Below are 22688 nucleotides of genomic sequence, written 5' to 3'. Positions count from 1 at the left end.
TTTTTCTTATGGCGACTTTTTTGTCCTAATGTATTAAAGTCAATGGGTGTTTGTTCTTATGGCGACTTTTTTGTCTTAATGTATTAGTCAATGGGAGTTTTTTTTATGGTGACATTTTTGTTCTAATGTATAAAAGTCAATGGGCGTTTTTTTTTCTTATGGCGACTTTTTTGTCTTAATGTATAAAGTCAATGGGAATTTTTTCTTATGTCGACTTTTTTTTTTGTCCAAATGCATTAAAGTCAATGAGCATATTTTCTTATGGGCGTTTTTTAACAGCAAATTTTTCAACTGCAAATTTGCACTTCAGTTTCTTGAAAAAAATTGCACAGGGCGAAATTCAAAATTATGCCACAATTCCATTGCTGGGGAATAAATTCACTCATCACTACTGCTAATAGGTTCTGCCCAAAAGCAAATATTTTTCTGTTTATTTTATATGAAGTAGTGCACATGGTGCCAGAACTATTTGGTGTTATGATAACATTGGTAAACATTCTTAGATATTGGCATGGATCTTGCAGAGGGGAAGAATTTTAAATGGAGCAGCTGGTGGGACGTGATCAGCTGGGTATAATGAGCTCCCTATCTTACAGGCTGCAGCTGGTGGAGGTGAGCTTGTTTATACAGAGGGCTTCTCAGTGGATTCCAGATTTGTTTGTTTGTGCTTGCATGAACAAAAAGTAGACTGTGGCTTTACTTTCAATTTTAATTGCCCTGTTTAGTGCAAGCAATCGCAAAAACGATATGTATTCCCTAATTAAAACAGGGGAAAGCTGCCCCTTTTAAATGGGACTTAACATCTGTCCACCGTACAGAGTAGAGAAACATTGGGGGGAAAAAAGGCAATGTTTTTGAATTGGCTAACATTATTAGCGTACATAGACTATAAACGTCTAAAAAGAATATTTTGATATTTGATTTTGTTAATAGTCAGGGTAAAGCTGTTTGTTTTTTGAATGGCTTCTCTTTCAGAAATCTGAATTCTTTTAAAGCCAGATACAGCTGGAAGTAATAGTCCTGGAAACTGCACCTGCGATATATCATGAAACACTGCTGGAGTAGTTCTTGTATCTAGTGGGGGTGGGCGGTGGCACCAAGAATTCCTCCTAGCAATTGGTCATTTGTAATGAGCATCTCTATGACCACATGACTTATTTACCCATCTGCTTTGCAGCAGTGTAGCCAGTAAGTCACGTGGACTTGCTTTCCTGTAACTCCCTACAGTCAATTGAACATACTGGATACGCCATTGCTTTTTTTTTATAGCATCTGTTTGCACTATGATGATTTGCTGTATCCGTAATTGACTAGAGCTGCTGCCGAAACTCCTTGGCACTGTTCATTTCCTATATACTTTATTCAGTTATTATGTAAAGCTGGAAAATAACTCTTCTACAAGCCTTTTAGTCCATTAGTGATTTGAGGTCTTAAAGGGTCATTATTCCCTATATGTAAAGAACGTGAAGAATTACCACTTGAGTACATACTTAAGTATTGGCATACATTTTCCTAATGTACAAGCATAGTATGTGTTGGTTTGTACTAAACTGGTCAGGTTGATACATATTTATTTAACCTCATCCAAAGAGGTGGCTGTTTGTGATGAAATGGTTATGAAAATGACAGAATGCATTATTGGCTTTACCAGGCAGTCTTTTCCAAACGTGGCAGGGAATAACCTCAATATACTTCCCCTTTAATGCAGGTATTGATTTGGGAGATTCACTTGGTTGAATAATGCAAATGTGTAATCTAGGCTTTCTTGGATGGAGAATTATTTTGAACTGCTAATTGATAAATGTTGACATCTAAAGGATAAATATACTTTCCATTTTTTTGCCTTCAGCCAAATATTTCCACATCACCAGCCATATTCACATCGCATTTGGAGTGAGGAGAAAACTGGTTTGTAAAACTGGTCTAGAGGGCCAAACATTTGATATACAGGTATTAGACCTGTTATCCTGAATGCTTGGGACCTTGGGTTTTTCCGGATAACGGATCTTTACCTAATTTGGATCTCTATACCTTAACTGAAAAACGTTAACCCATCAATTAAACCCGATAGCACTGTTTAGTCCCCAAAAAGTATTTATTATTAGTAATGGGCGAATAAATTTGACAGATTTGCCCATCACTTTTAATTATATTTTGGTTGGGATCAAGTACAATGTACTGTTTTACTGTTACATGTAAAAAGGAAATACATGTTTTTTAAAATATGAATTATTTGATTAAAATGGGAGATTGCCTTCCTGTAATTTGGATCTTTCCTGATAATGCGTTTGCAGATATTAGACCCCATACCTGTGCCAGACATTTTTCGATTCGAATTTGCGGGTCGATCCCATTCATCCAAGTTTTAAATAACTCCCATGAACTCGAAATTCGACCCTTGATAAATCTGCCCCTATGTGACAAAAGAAGCCTGGAGGCAACATTAAGAAGTCCAGTAGCAGCTTCACCCTGTTAACGGATCCATTAGAAAAGCAATGAATGCTGCTTAGTACAATATGCCCACATCATACTTTTTTGACAGCCAGAATGCAGCCAATGGGTATGCAGCACATTGGTTTCTCACTGTACCTACAGCTGCCCAAAAATGTCTGACATATCTGATTAAAATAATGCAATAAAGGGAGCAAAATTAAGACCTATGCATAGTTGGGTGAAGTGTTAATTAAGTGTTTGTTGCAGCAGTAGAGACTAGGTAATACTGCACCTCAGCCCTAACAGCTGGTGGTGTAAGGGATTCCATTTCTCTCTGCATTTTACCAAGCTATTCCCTGTAGAACATTTTTGTGGATTTTTTTAAGTACTAAAACCATTAAAAATTCCAAGCCGAGCCTTGAAAGTACTGTATTGCTTTTCTGATGCCACAAAGTGATTGGGTCAAGGAAAGCGGCATCTCTTCTCTTTCAAACCAAAGACATTAGTTGGTTTCTTCAGGATGACCGCCAGCCATGATATAATTCTGTAAAACCTTCATTCACATTGGGATTTCAGCAGAACAAAACTGCCTGATTACATGATGTCATCTGGCAATTCTTAATGGGCTTCAATAAAAAGACAAAGTGTTCTGGAATATGCTCAGGGATTTTAAGGGCACGCAGCTCGAGCTTTTACTGTCTAGAGAGGAGAATTAGTATCCGTTTTCCACTAACCATGATTGTTAATGTTATAAGAAAACATTGTTTTGTTTTCAGTTAACACATAAGCATTGTATAGATCCTGTCTGCCTTTAAAGGGAAAAATAAGTGCAACAATATAGTGTGGCGATTAGTGATGGGCGAATCTGACCTGTTTCGCTTGGCAAAACAAATTGCGAAACTGCAAAAATTTGCCGCTCATCACTAGTGGTAAAAACTTCGCTTATACAGTGACATGGGAGTTGTCTTATCATTATTCAAAATAAAGGTGGCCATAAACGGAGAGATCCGCTCGTTTGGCGATGTCCCCAAACAAGCGGATCTCTCCCCGATATGCCCACCTTGAGGTGGGCAATATCGGGCTGATCCGATCGTGGGCCCTAGGGCCCAACGATTGGATCCTAACGAATAGTAATCAATGAATGCGGCCGCCATCCGACGGGATTTTTTGTCCCATCTGATCGAGATCTGGCCGACTTTCGGCCAGATCTCGATCGGGGAAGCCCGTCGGGGGGCCCCATACACGGACCAATAAGCTGCCGACACGGGGACCTGTCACCCTAAGAAATAATCAAAATTTCTTTTCTATCATGTTACTTGAGCAAAATAAACTTTATTTATACTATATTTATTATTTTAATTTGGTTTCCTTCCGTCTTGGAATTACACTATCGCAGCAAGCAGGCAGGAGCCATTTTGTGGACACTGTTATTAAGACCAAATGTGTATCACTCCCAAATCTTGTGTATGCACCAGAATGGGGAACCCAGGGGCGCGCCGCCAATGAGGCGAGCTGAGACGCTCGCCTCAGGCGGCAACGCCGGAGCGGTTTCCAGGGGCAGCAAAAAGCTGCTCCTGCACCTTTAAGAGCCAAATTTCTGGTTTTTAAACCGGAAATTCGGCTTTACGAATGCGAGAGAGCGCAATTGCGCTCTCCGCATTAGTGTCCCTGCCTCCCCTCCCGACAGGTAAGTCGGCGAGGGGGGGCGGCATTGCAGGAGCCGCCTCAGGCGGCCCTAAGGTACAAATCGGCGCTGGGGGAACCTAATGCCCATGCACAGTGCCCTACATAATTATAGAGCCTGAGGAAGAAAGGAGAAATGTGAGAAGTGCAGTGATATGTAAGAATTGCCGAATGGAAAGTGATAGTAATTGACTGCCCCACCTCTATGCCTCAGGCATACAGGCGGGGCAGATAATATTTGATTGACAGCTCAGATATTTAAACACATTTATAACAGGTATGGATGTTTTAACGAGAAAAAATATTTGTGTTTCAAATTTGCAAAGGACTTTCATTATGCAGCTTTTTATGTGTGGGTGACAGGTCCACTTTAAGGCTCAGTTCTTTCTCCTGTCTGTGAAGTGTGATTCTGCTACAGCTTTCATTTAACATTATAAATGCTAGTATTCAGAGAGTGCAAGCTCTTTATTCCCTATTAAAGGGTCACTGATTAGTTTTCCAATGCAAATATTAAGAGCCAAATATGTTGATCTTGTTTTATTTCTCCAAGGTTCCACAAAGGCATTATTGTCATCCAGAAGTTTTATGACATATGCGGAGGTTCTTATAGTAACTCGAACATGTGAAGCATACGCACACCCTTAACACACCCAATTCTCTTGGCTTGTTGCACAGTGATGGAGAATTCAGCAACCTCCATGATATGCTTAATAAAGTTGTGTGGCCCCGAAACGTTGCACTTTCGCTTTATTATAACTGCAAGAGCTTGCCCTGCACTTGTGTGTCAGTGAATTCTAGAAGTTCTTATAGTCACATTTGTCTTGTTTTTGGGTCCAAATATATGAGGATATGATCAACTGATTGGGGGGAATTACATTTCACTCTCCATAGGAGAGAACACCTTAGGGTTTTCTCATAGCGTTTACAGAGAGATGCCATTGAACTATCAAACATTTTAGTCTTGGGATGAAAAAAATCCAGGCTAAATTGCCATATTCCATTTGGGAATAGTTGTCTGTTAAAAAAAAAATAAAAAATGGAGTAACATGTTGTTTTTGCATTTTACACTTTGCACTTGCTTTTCTAAATGAGCCTTTATAAATATATATAACTCAGTCGCTGGGGGTGTAATTGACCAAGATAAGAAGAGCTCCTCATATAAATGACTTGCTCTGTTTTGTTTGAAATGCCCATGGGTATTTGTGCTTTGACAGCCAGGACACAATCACTGCTTTCTGCAAGTTATGTGATTTCTTCAGAGATAACCTCTGCTTTCATGAGCAGATATAAGATTGAAGACCTAACAAACATTGTTACAGTCGCTTAGATCTCCTAGATCTGCAGGCTCAAAGGAGACACTCGGTTTCCTGCAGATGTGAATATGGACATTTTTTTGGTTTCCTGCCCATCTGTCTCCACTCCTGCATTTGTTGAAAAATCTCCATGATAAAATGGGAACTGTGGAAATTTACAGGATAAACACAGATTATTTTTCCTCTCTGTGATCATATATATATATTGAGCGCAACTTAGGGTTTGGCTACCATTTGTACAGCGTCTCTACTTCAAATGTGTATTTATAAAATTCTCTAGGTGTGTTGGTGCTTCAGGAAGTTAATAGTCCTACTCCAGCAGAATTCTGCACTGAAATCCAATTCTCAAAAGTGCAAACCGATTTTTTTCATATTCAATTTTGAAATCTGATATGGGGCTAGACATATCAGTTTCCCAGCTGCCCCCAGTCATGTGACTTGTGCCTGCACTTTATGATGGAACTACTTTCTGGCAGGCTGCTGTTTATTTCCCTACTTTAATGTAACTGAATCAGTCTCAGCGGGACTTGGCTTTTACTATTGAGTGTTGTTCTTAGATCTACCAGGCAGCTGTTATCTTGTGTTAGGGAGCTGTTATCTGGTTACCTTCCCATTGTTCTTTTGTTAGGCTGCTGGGGGGAAGGGAGGGGGTGATATCACTCCAACTTGCAGTAAAGAGCGATTGAAGTTTATCAGAGCACAAGTTACATGACTGGGGGCAGCTGGGAAACTGACAATATGTCTAGCCCCATGTCAGATTTCAAAATTAAATATAAAAAAATCTGTTTGCTCTTTTGAAACATGGATTTCAGTGCAGAATTCTACTGGAGCAGCACTATTAACTCATGTGTTTTGAAAAAAAAAAACATGTTTTCCCATGACCGTATTCCTTTAAATATTAAAGGGATCCTGTCATCGGAAAACATAGTTATTGTATATTTTCATTTTTGTTTTATTACACAGGTCTGATCTGTGTCACAACCGCTGCAAAATAAAAGCTACTTTAATTCCCATTGTTGTGTAGAAGTAACTCTTCTTGTTAAATACTGTATAACATTCAGTACAGATGCTTATATGGGCATGGGACTCATTTCTTCTAGTTTACAACAGGAAGTACATTATTTTCTATATAAAAAAAGTTCCTGGGCATCATATCTTGAATCTCTTATTTTTCGGCTCCAAGTGAAGGAAATGCAAGTGCTTCCATTACGTATACTGAAATTTTTTTTATTAATTTCTCCACACAGGTATACATCATAAAGGTGACGTGGTCTAATGGAACAACCGAGGTTATATACAGGAGGTACAGCAAATTCTTCGACCTGCAGGTAGGAGGGGGGGTCCTGGGGAAAAATGGTGGTGCAAAATCCAAAAGTGAGCAGTGCTGTGGGTCTGATTCTGTTTCTGATAGACCTTTATACTAAAGTCTGAAAAACACGGAGCCCAGCGCGTTTAAAGGAGAACTAAACTAAACTTAACTAAAAATAAGCTAGAAATGTTGTACATTATGTTTTGGGTTTCTATACCAGCCCGGGGAAGATGCCCCAGTAGCTCCCCATCTTCTTTTCTGCTGATTCACTGCACATGCTCTGTGCTGCTGTCACTTACTGAGCTTAGGGACCCACTCACAATATACAGTACACATAGAATAGAAATGTCACAATATAAGGCTGATTAGTAATTAATACAGATAATTACTACATGGCAGCACAGAAACCAGTGCAATTAGCATCAGAATTTAATAATCAACCCTGTAGCATCAGCTTATATTACAGGCCAACCTCATTTTCTGCTTGATAATAAGTGACGACCCCTAAGCTTAGCTTCTCAACAGCTGCGCAGAGCCCACTGAGCATGTGAGTGTCACAGACACTTTCCAAGATGGTGACCCCTGTGACAAGTTTGAAGTCCTGGATCATTGATGCCAGTGAGAAGCTGAAACTTTAGGCTGGTGCAATAAATTCAGTATATAAAATATGGCATTTTTAGGGTTTAGTTCTCCTTTAAAAGGGATCTTAAAGGTGGCCATACACGGAGAGATTCGCTCGTTTGGCGATGTCACCAAATGAGCGGATCTCTCTCCGATATGCCCCAGGGCCCAACGATCGGATCCTAATGAATGGGAACGGGCAGTCATATCTCGGGACCGCATCAATGAACAGATGCGGCTGCGATACGACAGGATTTTTAGTCCCATCCGATCGAGATCTGGCCGACTTTCGGGCCGAGTCTCGATCGGGGGGGCCCCATACACTGGCCAATAAGCTGCCGACTCGGTCTGTCGGCAGCTTTTATCGGCCCGTGTATGGCCACCTTTAGTTACCAGTGCCTAGTTCAGTTTACTTTAATTCTCTAACTCCTCCAATCTATATTAATCAGGTCCTGTGTGCTATCTTCTAGGAAAATGAGAGCTCACTAGGCATAGGATACACCGTCTGCATATTCAGTTGTGCCTTGGGCTACTGACACAATGGGTCAGGGATAATCTTGCTCAAAATTATATATAACAGGGAAAAATCTGCTAATAAAACAGGTGAGGCTTTGCCTGTTGCAAATGATTTCTCAGAATATCCAGGATAACTAACTTTTCTAAGGAGGATTACTAGAGGTTCATTTGATTCAGATGTCTTCAAATAAGCGTTTGAAATACTTAACCTTAGTTCAAAATATTTTAAACTATTTAGTCTTGTAACATTTAGGAATCCAATAAGAACACCTATCTATCTGGGCCATCCTGAGAAATCATTTGGGACAGCCAGTGGGCCATCTGAATTATAAATAAAGTCAATTGCAGAAGTGCTTAGAAGCCTGCAGTCTTCTTTGGTAGCTTCTGATACAGGTATGGAATCTGGTGAACTCATATCCAGAAAGCTTTGAATTACAGGAAGGTCACCTCCCGTAGACTCTCAATAAACAATGCATTTTTAAAAAAATATTTAATCTGTTCGGTAATAGTAAAACAGTGCCTTGTACCTGACCCAATCTAAGTGCATGAATCTGTCTTGGTGGCAAAAGAATCCTACTGGGTCTGTTTAATGTTTACATTTATTTTAGCAGATTATGGTATGTGATCCAAATTAGGGAAAGACCCCTTATCCTTGAAATTTTAGGTCCCAGGATTTCCGAGTAACATATCCTGTACCTGTAATGGTACAAAAGGCTGTAGAAATGCAAGTGAAAAGCTATTCATTCCCTCCTGTCATTGTGCTGATAGGTACAGTGCTGACCTGTGTACCCACACACTGCTGATTTTAGAGCAAAAATGCAGCGTATCTGATTTCCGCTCCCTGTGTGTGAACACAGACTGGTGTAGTGATGCATTTTCTTGTTTTGCAGAACTATATTTGTTCTTTAAAATTCATTATCCAGGCTGTAATGGATGGTAAAAGTTGCGCCTGTTGAAAAGATGTACTGCTGCAGCCTTATAATCCTACTTTTATACTGTACTGATACTGATCAACACTCCGAGCCCATCTAGAACAGATTTAATATACAACAGAGGATGCAGGATTGGCAGAAATAAACAGTCCGACAGATAAATAGATTAGCAGAGCATTAGAGAATAATAAACGCCGAGTATTGTCCTGTGTGTGCTTGGATACACCGCACCATCAGACTTGCCAGGGATAGACAGCCAAATGTATAAAATGACTTCACTTTATGAAAGTACTGCAGATAATATCAGTATGAGGAGGTAAGGGGATAACTGTATTCATAACGGCTTCTGATGAATGTGCTCTAGAATTATAGAGGATTGAAGTGCTGCACCCTTGTCGATGGGAATAAGGGAGGAGTACGTATTTAACCAGATTTACTATGAGAGACAAGGCATCTCCAACAGCAGGGGAATTTTACTTTATTAATTTATGAGGTGAGCTGAGCTGAGTGTATTTCACTAAATGCTTGAAGTAAGTGGCATCTGTGACCACTAAAATAATCTGTAAAGAGGATGTAGTGTTGAGGCATTACACAGTATTTGTATAGTGAATAAATAAGCATTGTTCAGTTCTCTTAGGGTCAGGGCACACGCTCAGATTTGGGGAGATTAGTCGCCCCACTTGGAGCGCTTAATTTTCCGAAATTGCCTCACGAGTAAACTTTGCGCGACTTCGGAAAACAAAGCACTCCGACTGCCACCCCGGCCGGCGATTTTCATTCTAGCTGGCGGAAAGGCAGTATGGGGAGATTAGTCGTCCTGAAGAAGAGGAGATTTGTCACCGGGCGACTAATCTCCCAAAAATTGCAGCGTGTGTCACTGCCCTTATGGTATCTCATTGCAGGTTTTATGAAAACCTAGCAAGCTGTCTCTCATTCACAGCCCCATTTCACTGGTTATGTCCCAATGACCTTAAACTATTATTAGTCTTAAAGGAGAACTAAACCCAAAAAATGAATATAGTTAAAAATGCCATATTTTATATACTGAACGTATTGCACCAGCCTAAAGTTTCAGCTTGTCAATAGCAGCAATGATCCAGGACTTCAAACTTGTCACAGGGGGTCACTATCTTGGAAAGTGTCTGTGACACTCACATGCTCAGTGGGCTCTGAGCAGCTGTTGAGAAGCTAAGCTTAGGGGTCGTCGCTAATTATCAAGCAGAAAATTCGTTTTTTATGTAATATAAGCTGATGTTACAAGGCTGATTATTTAATTCTGATGCTAATTGCACTGGTTTCTGTGCTGCCATGTAGTAATTATCTGTATTAATTACTAATCAGCCTTATATTGTGACATTTATATTCTATGTGTACTGTATATTGCGAGTGGGTCCCTAAGCTCAACAGCACAGAGCATGTGCCGTGAATCAGCAGAAAGGAAGATGGGGAGCTACTGGGGCATCTTCGGAGGCACAGATCTTCCCTGCTAAAAGGCTGTGGTTGCCTCTGGCTGGTACAAAATTATTACTTCTTTAGTTAAGCTTCTCATTTAAGATATTCGCTGTTAATGGATACTTGTTCTAGGAAAACACAATAGAAGGCATTTGGATAATGGTAAGGATGGCTAATGACAGTCTATCTGGGAGACAATGGTGGCACCTGAGCCAGTAACACCTTCAAAAAAGATAGTAGGAAATTAGCAATCTATTTACCTTTTCATTGGTTTATAAATCAATGGGAAAATTAAGATGAAGATGCTGTGACCTGGACTATATTAATTATTATATATGAGTACATAGCACAAATATGAAGACTAAAATCTAAAAATAGCACTGGCAAGTTGAAAGATGGATGGGCACTTATAAATGATGCTGAGTCACTCACTTTATGGTAAACCAGTCTTATCTCTCCAGAACAACCATGTAATAAATCAGGCAATTTGCAACAAAATAGCTACATTTTGCTTCATTTAACCACAGTGGCTGTATATAGAGTTATGTCCGCACTCAAGGTGAAAGCTTCCTTTGTACTGTTCACTCCATATGATGTGACTAAACAGCTGCGCTTTGTTCCTTTTTTTTTTAACTAGATGTGGCACAGAAAATAGGTCTTTTCAAAAAAGAAATCTTTGTCACTCGTATAAATTGCTTTTTCAGTTAAACAACATTACTAAAATAACTTCTGCTTCTATATGAGATTATATTTGTAAAAATAGTTTTTGTAGGGTTGGCGTTGGGTCCATCTCAGGTGATGCCAATACCCTGCCCTTCCGGTGCAATGTTTAATAGTAAAGGGAATTGGTGCTTTCCCACCTTATTCTGTATAATTTCTGCTCGGTGATTTTCAGTGCTGTGCAAGAACCTGAAGGCACCTGAACTGGATGAGTCAATTGAAAAAACAAAACAAAGGCCATCGCTCAAAAACTCACGCTCCCTTAACTGTTCACCCATGTAGGTCCGGGTGCTCTGTCCACAGCGTTCCCACTGTGCATACAAGGACGGCACTCCGAAGAAAAGCAGGTTTATTGCAGAATCCTGTGGACAACAATCGCCTTACACGTTTTGGGAACAAATCCTTTAGTCATAGGCTATTTAAACCTACTTTTCTTCGGAGTGTCGTCCTTTCTTGGTTTTGGAAATTATATGAGTCAATTGAATGCCTTCTGCAGAGCAGTTGACCTAACACTGTTAAAGCGGTGGTTTACCCTAAAGGAGTATTCAACCCCTGGGCGCAAAAATTTCCCCCATCCCCTGCATATGCCCACATCCCTCTTCGGCCCGGCCTACCTCCCCCCCCCTAACTTGTTACTTACCCCTCCTTCTAGGTCCTCTCCAGCGGAGTTCACAGCAGCCATCTTCTCCCGAACGATCTTCTTCCTGTATTCAGCGGCGTTTGGTGGCGCATGCGCAGTAGGAGGCATTTACAAGATTACTTTTAGTGATTAGATTCTTGAAACACGCTGAACATTCTGCAGGAACTGGCAAAAAAAAGAGACCAGGGCACATTTATATTTACACACACATATTTAAACATATATTCGTGTATATATAGTGAATAAAGTACCCCCACTTGTAAAATATAAGGATATTATAAGTTACCGAGGAGTTTCATGACCATATAAAAACACGAGGCCGAAGGCCGATTGTTTTTATACAGGTCATGGAACTCCGAGGTAACTTATAATATCCTCATATTTTACAACTGGGGGTACTTTATTAATTATAATACACAAATTTTAGTGAGTCATGTGACAGAAATTACATCACTACTCACCGTTTATAAGGATATAATTTACAAGATATTCATGGCTTTTGTGTATTATATACATATACAAATTAACTCTCCTTTTTTTGCATAATATACAGACTCTGTATGCTGAGTGCACCTATATAACTGTAGATAGATAGATAGATAGACTCATTGCAAGCTTCAAAAATTTTTCACTTATAAATTTAGTTTATGTCATCAATGAGATAATGTAAATCTTGGTTTAGCAAACATTCAAAATGCAGACCCCCTACCTCTAAACTTCTACTAGGCGTTACAAGTGTATGGGTCTTTTCCCCCATAAACCATACTGTTCTCTTTTCATACCTGTGGTAAGGTTTTGTGCACTTTTGTCCATAGAATGAACACAATAATCAAAGCCCTTCCAGCTTTAAACTTATAAAGAATTTTTTTAATCAAAAAAGTGTTTCCGGGTGTATCCTGAGCAATATGTGCCAACACAAGGCCTCTTGTAGATGTACTTAGATTTATAGAAGCTACAATTACAGAAAATGTGTGTTTTTGTTCACATAATCCTACCGCCTTTCAAATGGAGAAAAGCTGTGTTTTCGAATCTTAAATGACTAAAACCCCAGCTATGATCTAATTTTCCCGCAAGAGAATACCACATCTCCTTTCCTTGAAAACAGCAGGACCTGATTCATTGGCCACTTACGCCAAATAGAGGAACTGACTCCGTTGGCCGGCTTTTCGGTGCTGTCAATGTTCCCGGAAGCTGGAGAAAAAAAGTAGTCCCTCTCCCTAGCTGCCACTTCAGCCAGTGATGAGATGCATACGCTCCCATTAACTTTGATGGATAATGTAGTCAGGGTGATAAATGTGTATCAAAACCTTGGTTAAATTGAATAGATATCCGCTTTGTTACTCATAACACTACTCTGCTGCAGATGACCTCATTAATGAAGGATATCGTTTTGAAGATATTTTTGTTTTAAAAGTGACCTCAGCCAGTTAGATATTATAAGCTGATTGCTTGCTACAGGTTTCTTAAACTAAAGGAAGCTTTGCACCTGTTATTACATTACCCAATTGCTTTTTTGTACCAGTATGGGATCAGTTATCTGGAAACCTGTCAGCCTTTCTGTAATCTGGAGCATTCTGGATGTCTCCCATTATCCACATTTTTAAAAAAAATCCTTTTTCTCTGTAATAATAAAACAGTACATTATAATTCATCCAAACTAAGATATAATTAGTCCTTACTGGAAGCAAAACCAGCCTTTTGGGGTTATTTAATGTTTAAATGATTTTATTTAAGGTTTACATGATTTTCTAGTAGACTTATGTTATGAAGATCTAAATTATGGAAAGTTTTGTTATCCACAAAACCTCAGGTCCTGCGCATTCTGGATAACAGTTCCCATACCTGTATTGGAATTATTGTAGAGGGTGCAGAAGTTTATTCTACAATAGTAGAGAATATTGAAAATCTTAGTTTTGTTAAATGTATATCAGGCATAAAATAGTTTTGGGGGCCTCACTATCATTATCTCCCTGCACATTTTCATTAAGTCCCCACTGCGGATAATGTTGTTCTTACTTGGCACACGCTGCTTGTCTCCGCTTGCTGTGTCACCTACTGTTCCAGACAACATCTAAATACGACTGAATAAGAACAAATCCGTGCATTATTATTATTATCCACTGAAACACACAGGGTTTTCACAGTTTACACTAGAGCAGCAAGAGTTTCCGGTGGCTGCTCATTTTCAAGGCGCTTTTCCAGCATTCTGTTTTTATAGACATGATTTTGGTTAGAGGTAAAGCTGAATCCTTAAAGCACAAGCAGAGCCTTTAGTTTTTATATTTTTTGGGTTGAAGTAGTACAGCATTTGTTCTGGGTCCACCAGTATATTCTAAAAATGAAACCAGCTTTATAGTTGTCACCCCACCTGAGTTCCAGGAATATCTAAAACAAACAGCGTATAATAAGTTTGCTTAAAGGGCATGTTCTTTAATGAAAAAGAAACATATCTCAATATACTTTAATTAAAAAATGTGTACTTTTTTTTATAAGAAACCTGACTGTATGCAGTGAAATTCTCCCTTCATTTACTGCTGTGGTTAGGAATTGTCAGATGGTCCCTAACTGCTGAGCAAGGAAACAATCATACTTATGAACAGCAGGGGGAGCCCCCGCCTTACTTCCCAGCCATGCAGAACTCAAGCAGCTTTGTTTATGACGATCCCTAAGCAGCCCAGACCACACTGAGCATGCGCACAGTCTTAGTCTTGCAAAGATGTTTAACAAAGTTACAAGATGGTGACCCTCTGTAGACAAAATTTGTTTGATTAGGCTTGTGGTGCTTTACGTTCATGTTTATATTTAGTTTACAAAATACAGCATTTCTAGCCTTATTCTATTTTAGACTTTCCATGCCCGAAACTCCTTGCCAATATTCATGACACTGTTTCAATTAAATTCATTTGTAAATGTAATCGCTGTTGAGAGCAGCATCTGCCTGTCCCTTGTAGTTCCCTGCATTGATGGTTCTGACTACTGAGACACTATAACACAACCCAAAAACTTTAAAGGAAAAGTAACATCATAATATAAAAATGCTTTCATGTAATTGAAATATAATGTACTGTTGTCCTGCCCCTCCACTGACTGAGGCAGTTTGCTGTTGCTGCCGCCCCCTCCCCCATGCGCTCAACTTTTTCACGCTGGAGGGGGTCCATGAGGGCGGCAGATAGGGCCAGAACGCTAGCACAGAGAGCATAATTGCGCTCTCTGTGCTAGAAGAGATTAATTTCTGGTTTGAAAAGCGGAAACTCAGCTCTTAAAGTACCAGGAGCGGCATTTCTGCCACCCCTGGTACCCAGTGGGGTACCAAGCCTCTGGGTGTGGGATCCGGAAACCCGTTATCAGGAAAGCTCCGAATTATGGAAAGGCCATCTCCCATAGACTCTATTTTATCCAAATAATACAAATTTTTAAAAATGATTTCCTTTTTCTCTGTAATAATAAAACAGTAGCTTGTACTTGATCCTAGCTAAGATATTAATCCTCATTGGAAACTAAACCAGCCTATTGAGTTTATTTAATGTTTACATGATTTTCTAGTACAGCGGTCCCCAACCTTTTTTGGCCCAGGGACTGGTGGAAAGGAAACATTTTTTGCTAGGACCCGGGGGGTCGTGAGGGGTCGGGGAGGGCAAGGGCAACTGCGTGTCCAATTTGACGCATCACATTATTTGAGGGCTAAACTCTGCAGCCCAGTTCAGTACTGTCCGTGCCCCGGTTCTGGGCTGCCGCCCGGTGGTTAGGTACCCCTGTTCTAGTAGACTTAAGGTATGAAGATCCAGATTACAGAAAGATCTGTTATGCGGAAAACCCCAGGTCTCGCGCACTCTGGATAACTGGTCCCATACCTGTACTGGTAAAACTGGTATCTTTACTTCAGAAAGATTTCTATAGTTTATATAAACAAGCCACTATGTATTCATAGGGGCAGCCATTCAATCTGGAAAAAAGAGAAAAGGCACAGGTTACATGGTAGATAACAGAACAGTTCGTATTGCATTCGACAGAGCTTATTTGTTATCTGCTATGTAACCTGTGCTTTTTCTCCTTTTTTTAGCTGTGAATGGCTGCCCCCATGGCTACATAGCAGTTAGTTTATATAAACTATAGTAGAGTTTCTGAAGCAAATACACCATTCATACCGGTTTAGGTCAACAGTACATTATATTTTAATTACTTTAAAACACTTTTATTTTTTTGGCGTTACTGTTCTTTTAATAGACCTTCAAAGAAGCATGCAGGGCATTGTGGGAATTGGCATCCTGGTTGGAAGAATGCTGACTGAATGAATGTTGTTTCAGTAGTTAAAACCAGCAGTTCAGAGAATTGCAAGGGACCAGCATATGCAGCTTTCAACAGCAATTACATCTACAAACAACGTTAACATTTGTAGGTATTGGTTATCGGAAAGTATCATTATCTTTTTTTTCCTGACTGGTCTTTAGTTTTGGACCCAAATTATTGCTACTTGTTACGTTTTGTTTATGGCTTATAGTGTCTAATGCATTGTTTAGTTTTTCTGCCATGCATCCTTGGATTAGTGTCTCCTAGTTTTTAAAACTCCATAGTCATGGTAACATAGGCTTGGGTGCTATCTTTGCACTTCCGCTTACTCATTACTTTTATGTCATTATTTTGCATATAAAGTTGGTCTTTTTTCAAGAATAGGTAGTCCTTGTCCTAAGAGAGTGTTCCCCACATGATAATTTTGCAGACTTAAAATATGACCACATTGGTTGTGATTCTTCAATATGGAAAATTCTGTGGAGTGACTTCATTGGTTATGAGCAGACCTTGGAAGTGCAAAGAGTCACACTTCTTTCAGTCTAATCGTTTAGTCTTGGGTCCTTGATGGAGGCAATGGCCCTTGTAATCAGCCATCAGCTACTTTTGCCCTAGAGGGATTTGGTTATTATTATTGTTTTTTTTTTAGGGGCTTATGTTTTTGTTTTACGGAATAACATTTTTTCTGGTTACAGGTATCAGACCTGTTATCCAGAATGTTCTGGACCTGGGGCTTGCCGGATAATGTATCTTTCCGTAATTAGGACCTTCATACCTTAAAGGGGTGGTTCACCTTTAAAGTTAACTTTTAATATGTTATAGAATGGCCAATTCTAAGCAACTTGTCAATTGGTCTTCATTATTTATTTTCAATAGTTTTATAATGAATTGCCTTTTTCTTCTGACTCTTTCCAGCTTTCAAATGGGCGTCGCTGACCCCATCTCAAAAGCAAATGCTCTGTAAGGCTACAAATGTATTGTTATTTTTACTTTTTAGTTCTCATCTTTCTAGTAAGGTCCTCTCCTATTTATATTCCAGTCTCTTATTCAAATCAATGAATGGCTGCTAGGGGAATTTGGACCATAGTTACCAGATTGCTTAAAATGCAAATTGAAGAGCTGCTGAATAAAAAGTTAAATAATGCAAAAATCTTAAATAATAAAAAATGACAACCAATTGCAAATTGTCCCAGAATATCACTCTCTGCATCATACTAAAAGTTAGCTCAAAGGTGAACAACCCCTTTAAGTCAGCTAGAAAATCATATAAACATTAAATAAAATAAGTACCAAGAAAAATTAAATAATTTTTAAAAAATTGGATTATTTCTATAAAATGGAGGAGTCTATGGGAGACTGCCTGTCAGTAATTGGTAGCTTTCTGGGGGGGGGGGGGTTCAGGATAACGGATCCCATACCTGTATATAGAAACCAAAATGATTTAGCTGCTTCTAACCAGTTTTGAAACCTTTTGACTTTGCCAGAGGCATGAATTGCCTTGGACAATTGGCATCTATTCATTTTACTGATACATAGCTGGAAAAGTTTAAAAGAACATTTTTCTTAAAGAAAGCCTGTCTTAGAGCATTGCCCTGAATGTCCATTATCTGAACTGAACAATGAAGCTGCTTCCTCTTGACAGCAAGGTATTACCCTACCCCTCAACTTTCATTCTGCACCAACACATCTTCATGGAGTTTGTTATCCTGTGCTTGTGCAGCTTTCCTCCAGGTACTATGGTTAATTTCCTTACTCCAAACATATACAGGTAGAGTAATTGGGTCATGAAGAAAGCCTTTATAGCTTAAGTGTTTATAGTGTTTAATTGGCAGGAAATTAAAGCAAAGCTGGAACGAACTGAAGAAAAGCATAAATCCTGCACAGGATATACATACAGGTAACATATAGATCACATACAGGTAAAATGTACTTTAGTACAGTAACCTGTACCACCCAATCTGCAGAAAGCTTGGCTCGAGCTCCTGTAGTTAAAATATTGAAAGCCTGATTGTCTGTGATGGTCTGGAACAATGGTGCAAGTTGACATATCTGTGGTAAGGTCAGATATTTGCCACAAGGAATTGCAAAACTCTGTGAAAGTTGAAAGTGTTCAAATAAAATATATATAAAAAAGAAATCTTACTCCATTTGAAGAACTGAAAGTTCACCTGACATGCAGCCAGTGTAAAAGCTAAAGGCAGAGCTTGCCACATGTAATGGAACATCAGGCCGAATGCCGTGCTCAGCCTTTTGCAGAATATGAAGCGGCTGCCAGGGGACGTGTCCGCTCCAAGAGCAACAATGTGAGACCCAGATCCAACCACACCGCTTCAGTTACACAAAAGTGCTCCCATCACCGTTTCAAAGAGACCGCTGCACTGTTTGTTTAATGAGAAACTACACACATGCACACAAAATCAGCAGGAACCTTGGGAGGGTGTATGTAGTGCTTTTAGAGAGATATCTGAATGCAGCTCCATTCTTCACTGCACATCGAGTCCTGCTGAACAACTTAGTCTTCCCATGCGTAGACACAACTTTGCCTTAGTCAGCAAATCTCATTCTTTATTTATGTCTGCAGCTTTTTTTCCCCTTCAAGTTGAGTCTCTTTATTCCCATCAGTACTGCAAATAAATCAGAATGATTAGTCCCAGGGAAGGTGTTGAGAGAAAGGCTGACCTGATGTGCTGCAAAGATGGTTACTAAAGACGTTTTATAAATGCCTTCTGGCTCCATATTCTGGATTCATTATGTGTCTGACATTTTGCAGCCTTTCAGAAACGAATCATCTCTTTTACATGTGGCTCAGTAATAAAATGTTAAATCTGCAGTGCAGAAGTGCAAAAAGTGGGCTCACTGTGTCCAGTTGGGGAGCTCAGATGCTTTATGGTTCACCTTTAAGTTAACATTTAGGGGCCGATTCATCAAGAGTCGAATATCGAGGGTTAATTAACCATCGATATTCGACTAGGAACTAAAATCGCTCGACTTCGAATATCGAAGTCGAACGATTTAGCGCAAATCCTACGATCGAACGATCGAAGGATTATTCGTTCTTAATCGAATCGAAGGATTTTAATCCAACGATCGAAGGAATATCCTTCGATCAAAAAAAACTCAGGCAAGCCTATGGGGACCTTCCCCATAGGCTAACATTGAGTTCGGTAGCTTTTAGCTGCCGAACTAGGGGGTCGAAGTTTTTGTTAAAGAGACAGTACTTCGACTATCGAATGGTCGAATAGTCGAACGATTTTTAGTTCGAATCGTTCGATTCGTAGTCGAAGTCGTACCATTCGATGGTCGAAGTAGCCCAAAAAACACTTCGAAATTCGAAGTTTTTTTAATTCGAATCCTTCACTCGAGCTTTGTAAATGTGCCCCTTAGTATGTTATTGGGTGGCAGCAGCTTTTCAATTGGTCTTCATTATTTATAGTTTTTCAGTTATTTGCCATCTTCTTCCGTCTCTTTCCAGCTTTCAGACGGGGGTCTCTGACCCAATTAAACCTAATACTGTGCAAGGCTGCAAATTTAGTGTCATTGATGCTTTTTATTACTAATCTTTCTATTCAGCCCCTCGCCTATTCATATTCCAGTCTTTTATTTAAATCTTTGCATTGTTGCTAGGGTAAATTGGACCCTAGCACCAGATAGCTGAAATTGCAAACTGGAGAGCTGCAGAATAAAAAGCCAAACAACTCAAAAACCATAAAAAATGAAAGCCAATTGTTCCTTGTCTCAGAATATCACTCTTAAATTTTAATTTAAATAAATCGTTAATTTAAAGATGAACAACTCCTTTAAAGGCATGTTGCACAGTAGACCGCATGAAATATAATGTAAGGCCCACATGCATTTGTGCGTTGTTTTTGTTTTTTTGTCAGCTTTTTATATTTAACAATTTCTTTTATATTTAGATGCAAATTCTGGATAAGTTTCCAGTGGAAGGAGGTCAGAAGGATCCAAAACAGCGAATTATCCCCTTCTTGCCTGGTATGTCTGTACAATACATGATTTCAGTTATGAATTGTGTTAGAATTGTATTATTTTGTATTATGCTGTTTTTGGAGCAGGCAGGCGGTATTCTATGAACATAAATTTGTATTATCAAAGTGGGAATAGCGTTTTATAAAATGTAAAGTCTTACAAGTCACTGATGACTTCTGTGAACATATGAGTGCTTTTATAAAGGTCATGGAACTCTTTTGGGATTTCTGATGCACTCTTATTTTACAAAAGGGGTACCTTATTTGTTATTATATACAGTATGGGACCTGGGGTTTTCTGGATAGCATATCTTTCCATAACTTGGATCTTCATACCTTAAGGCTAATAGAAAATCATCTAAACCTTAAAAAAAAAACAAAAAAACAATAGGCTGTTCTGCTTCCAGTAAGGATTAATGATATCATAGATGGGATCGAGTACAAGCTACTGGTTTATTATTACAGAGAAAAAAGAAAATAATTTTTAAAAGTTTGGATCATTTGATTATAATGGAGTCTATGGGAGACAGCCTTTCCAAATTCAGAGCTTTGTGGATAATGGGTTTCCTGATAACGGATCCCATACCTGTTCAGGTTTTTATGAGTCATGTGATGCAAGCTATATCACCTTTTCTAACTAATGGCGTAAGTAAGTTTCTTAGATAAGGATATATTATTTGCAGGTAATTCATGGCTCTTGTTATTATTATAATAGTAATAACCCCCGCTAATCTGTATGGCTGTTCCCAGTTATGTTGTTGCCTCTGGAGTCAGGGGAAGAGAAAGGATGCCTGGGTGGGATTGGCAGATCTTTACTGCAGCTGCTGAGTTTCATTCCCGCAGAGAAGTTTTCTTGCAGAACCATTGGAAAATCCCCCATCAATGTTTGGAAAAATAAGATGTATTTGTAACTGGAATATTCTGTACAGTTTAATGATTTACTTGCTGTTATGCTGAGGCTTTTAAAGGAACTCCCAATCTTGCACATTTTACAGTTTGATTTCAGCCAATTGCACCAAATAGAAGCTGTAAGCATCTGTGCATCATTTTATAGCTGATCCAGGAGCAGAAACAATATGCTTTCTCATAGCATCCTTTCTATTTGATTGAGCTATTGGTGTTCAAGTGAAAAACTCTTTAGGGCAGAGACACACGTGGAGATTTAGTCGCCCGCAACAAATCGCCTCTTCTTCAGGCGACTAATCTCCCTGAACTGCCTTCCCGTCGGCGATTTAGATTCTAGCCAATGGCTTCATTTTCCGAAGTTGCCTCACGAGGAAACTTCGGGCGACTTTGGAAAACAAATAGATTTCTAGCCGGCGGGAAGGCAGTTCGGGGAGATTAGTCACCCAAAGAAGAGGCGATTTGTCACTGGGCGACTAATCTCCCTGAATCTCCACGTGTGTCTCTGCTCTTATACATGGTTTCCAAATAGGGAAAATAACGACTATTGCATTTGTTTACAGAAAGGATCTCTGATCCCCGATGGCGTGTTTTGAAGTTTTTCAGTTACGCAGCCACCCACACTACCAACACTACATAAGTACTTTCTCATCATATTCAAAAATGCATCTACCGTAGAACCCCAATTTTACATACCCAGATTTTTACAGATCCCTGGAATTGACATTTCTTTTTCACAGTCATTTTACTTTTTCTTTTAACTTTTACTTTTTTCTATGTAAAGAAAAATGTAAAATACACTCCCTTGAAAGTTCCTCTGCAATCCAGAGAATCTGTGTCCCACCCTCAATGGAAAACCGAAGGACCTCAGTAGGTAGTTCACGTATAAATGTAGACAGAGAAAAAGCCCCTCCACTCAGATCCTCTCCTTTTGCATCTTTGGGCCAAAATCCATACCGTGTGTCTAACACCTAACCAGACAATGCAGAAGGAATAAGAAGAGTAGGGGCTGTTTCTTCTACTCGGTGTTGGACTGGGCCGGCGGGACACCGAGAAAAAACCCGGTGGGCCCTGGCTCTTGTGGGCCCCACCTGCCCAGGTCCGTACCCATATCTGCCTCTTAATGCCGCGACCCCCTTTATCGCAGGACGCGACCAAGGCGCCGGTCGCATGCGTATAAAGCACAGAGATGAAGCACACAAGCCGGCACAGAGACGCGGCGAACAAGCCGGTGCGGAAGGGGGGCCCTGGGGCAGTAGCCCCGGTGGGCCCGGGGCCCCCCAGTCTGACCCTGCTTCTACTACGTTTATACACAAGTGGAGGAACAGGCACTTGTGGCAGTAGCCATAGGCTTATGTCTTTACTTATTATTACTTTTCTATTCAGGCCCTCTCCTATTCAACATGCCCCAGTCTCTCATTCAGAACTATTGCTGTTTGCAAGGGAAAATGAGATAGCTGATCAAAGTAGTGTAATTTCCCACAGAACAATAGTCTTTGGCATACCCGCTGCCCAACATCGCTCTACTCACAATTCTGTGGGAGGTGTCACAGTACAACAACCGACATATCCTATTCCTTGCATAAAAAAACCTAAAACTATTTTGTAACTGGAAAAAAACATATGTATTCTGGCCCATAATATATGTCAGTTTTACTTGTAAAATATTTTCTCATTAATTAGATTTTAGTGTTTGGAAACACTTCGCTTAGCCTGGAAAAATTCACAGTGGTCCTTGACTTCAGTTTGATTTTATACAACTGTTATAATGTATTAGGGCTTGTGGGTCTTTTGTCAGCACTTTTGGGGTCTGTGCAGTATGAGTAAGCAGTGTTGTTCCACCGGAAAGTCTGTAACGCATAGATTTTGTGCCAGAATATTCATCACAGGGATTTG

The 22688-nt window shown here is 39.7% G+C and overlaps 1 protein-coding gene across 3 annotated transcripts in view; it reads left to right on the top strand.

Moving 5' to 3' along the window:
* sh3pxd2b.S (SH3 and PX domains 2B S homeolog) overlaps window positions 1–22688 on the top strand; it is a 107801-nt gene that overhangs the window by 17638 nt on the left and 67475 nt on the right. For all 3 annotated transcript variants that reach the window (XM_018256142.2, XM_018256144.2, XM_018256143.2), the window contains exons 2-3: window positions 6677–6757; window positions 19821–19896. In XM_018256142.2, the coding sequence (XP_018111631.1) occupies window positions 6677–6757; window positions 19821–19896 (157 nt within the window). The remainder of the gene's footprint in view (window positions 1–6676; window positions 6758–19820; window positions 19897–22688) is intronic.

Source organism: Xenopus laevis, chromosome 3S (genome assembly GCF_017654675.1).
Source record: "Xenopus laevis strain J_2021 chromosome 3S, Xenopus_laevis_v10.1, whole genome shotgun sequence".
NCBI lineage: Eukaryota > Metazoa > Chordata > Amphibia > Anura > Pipidae > Xenopus > Xenopus laevis.
This window is presented reverse-complemented; position numbering and strand designations above follow the sequence as displayed.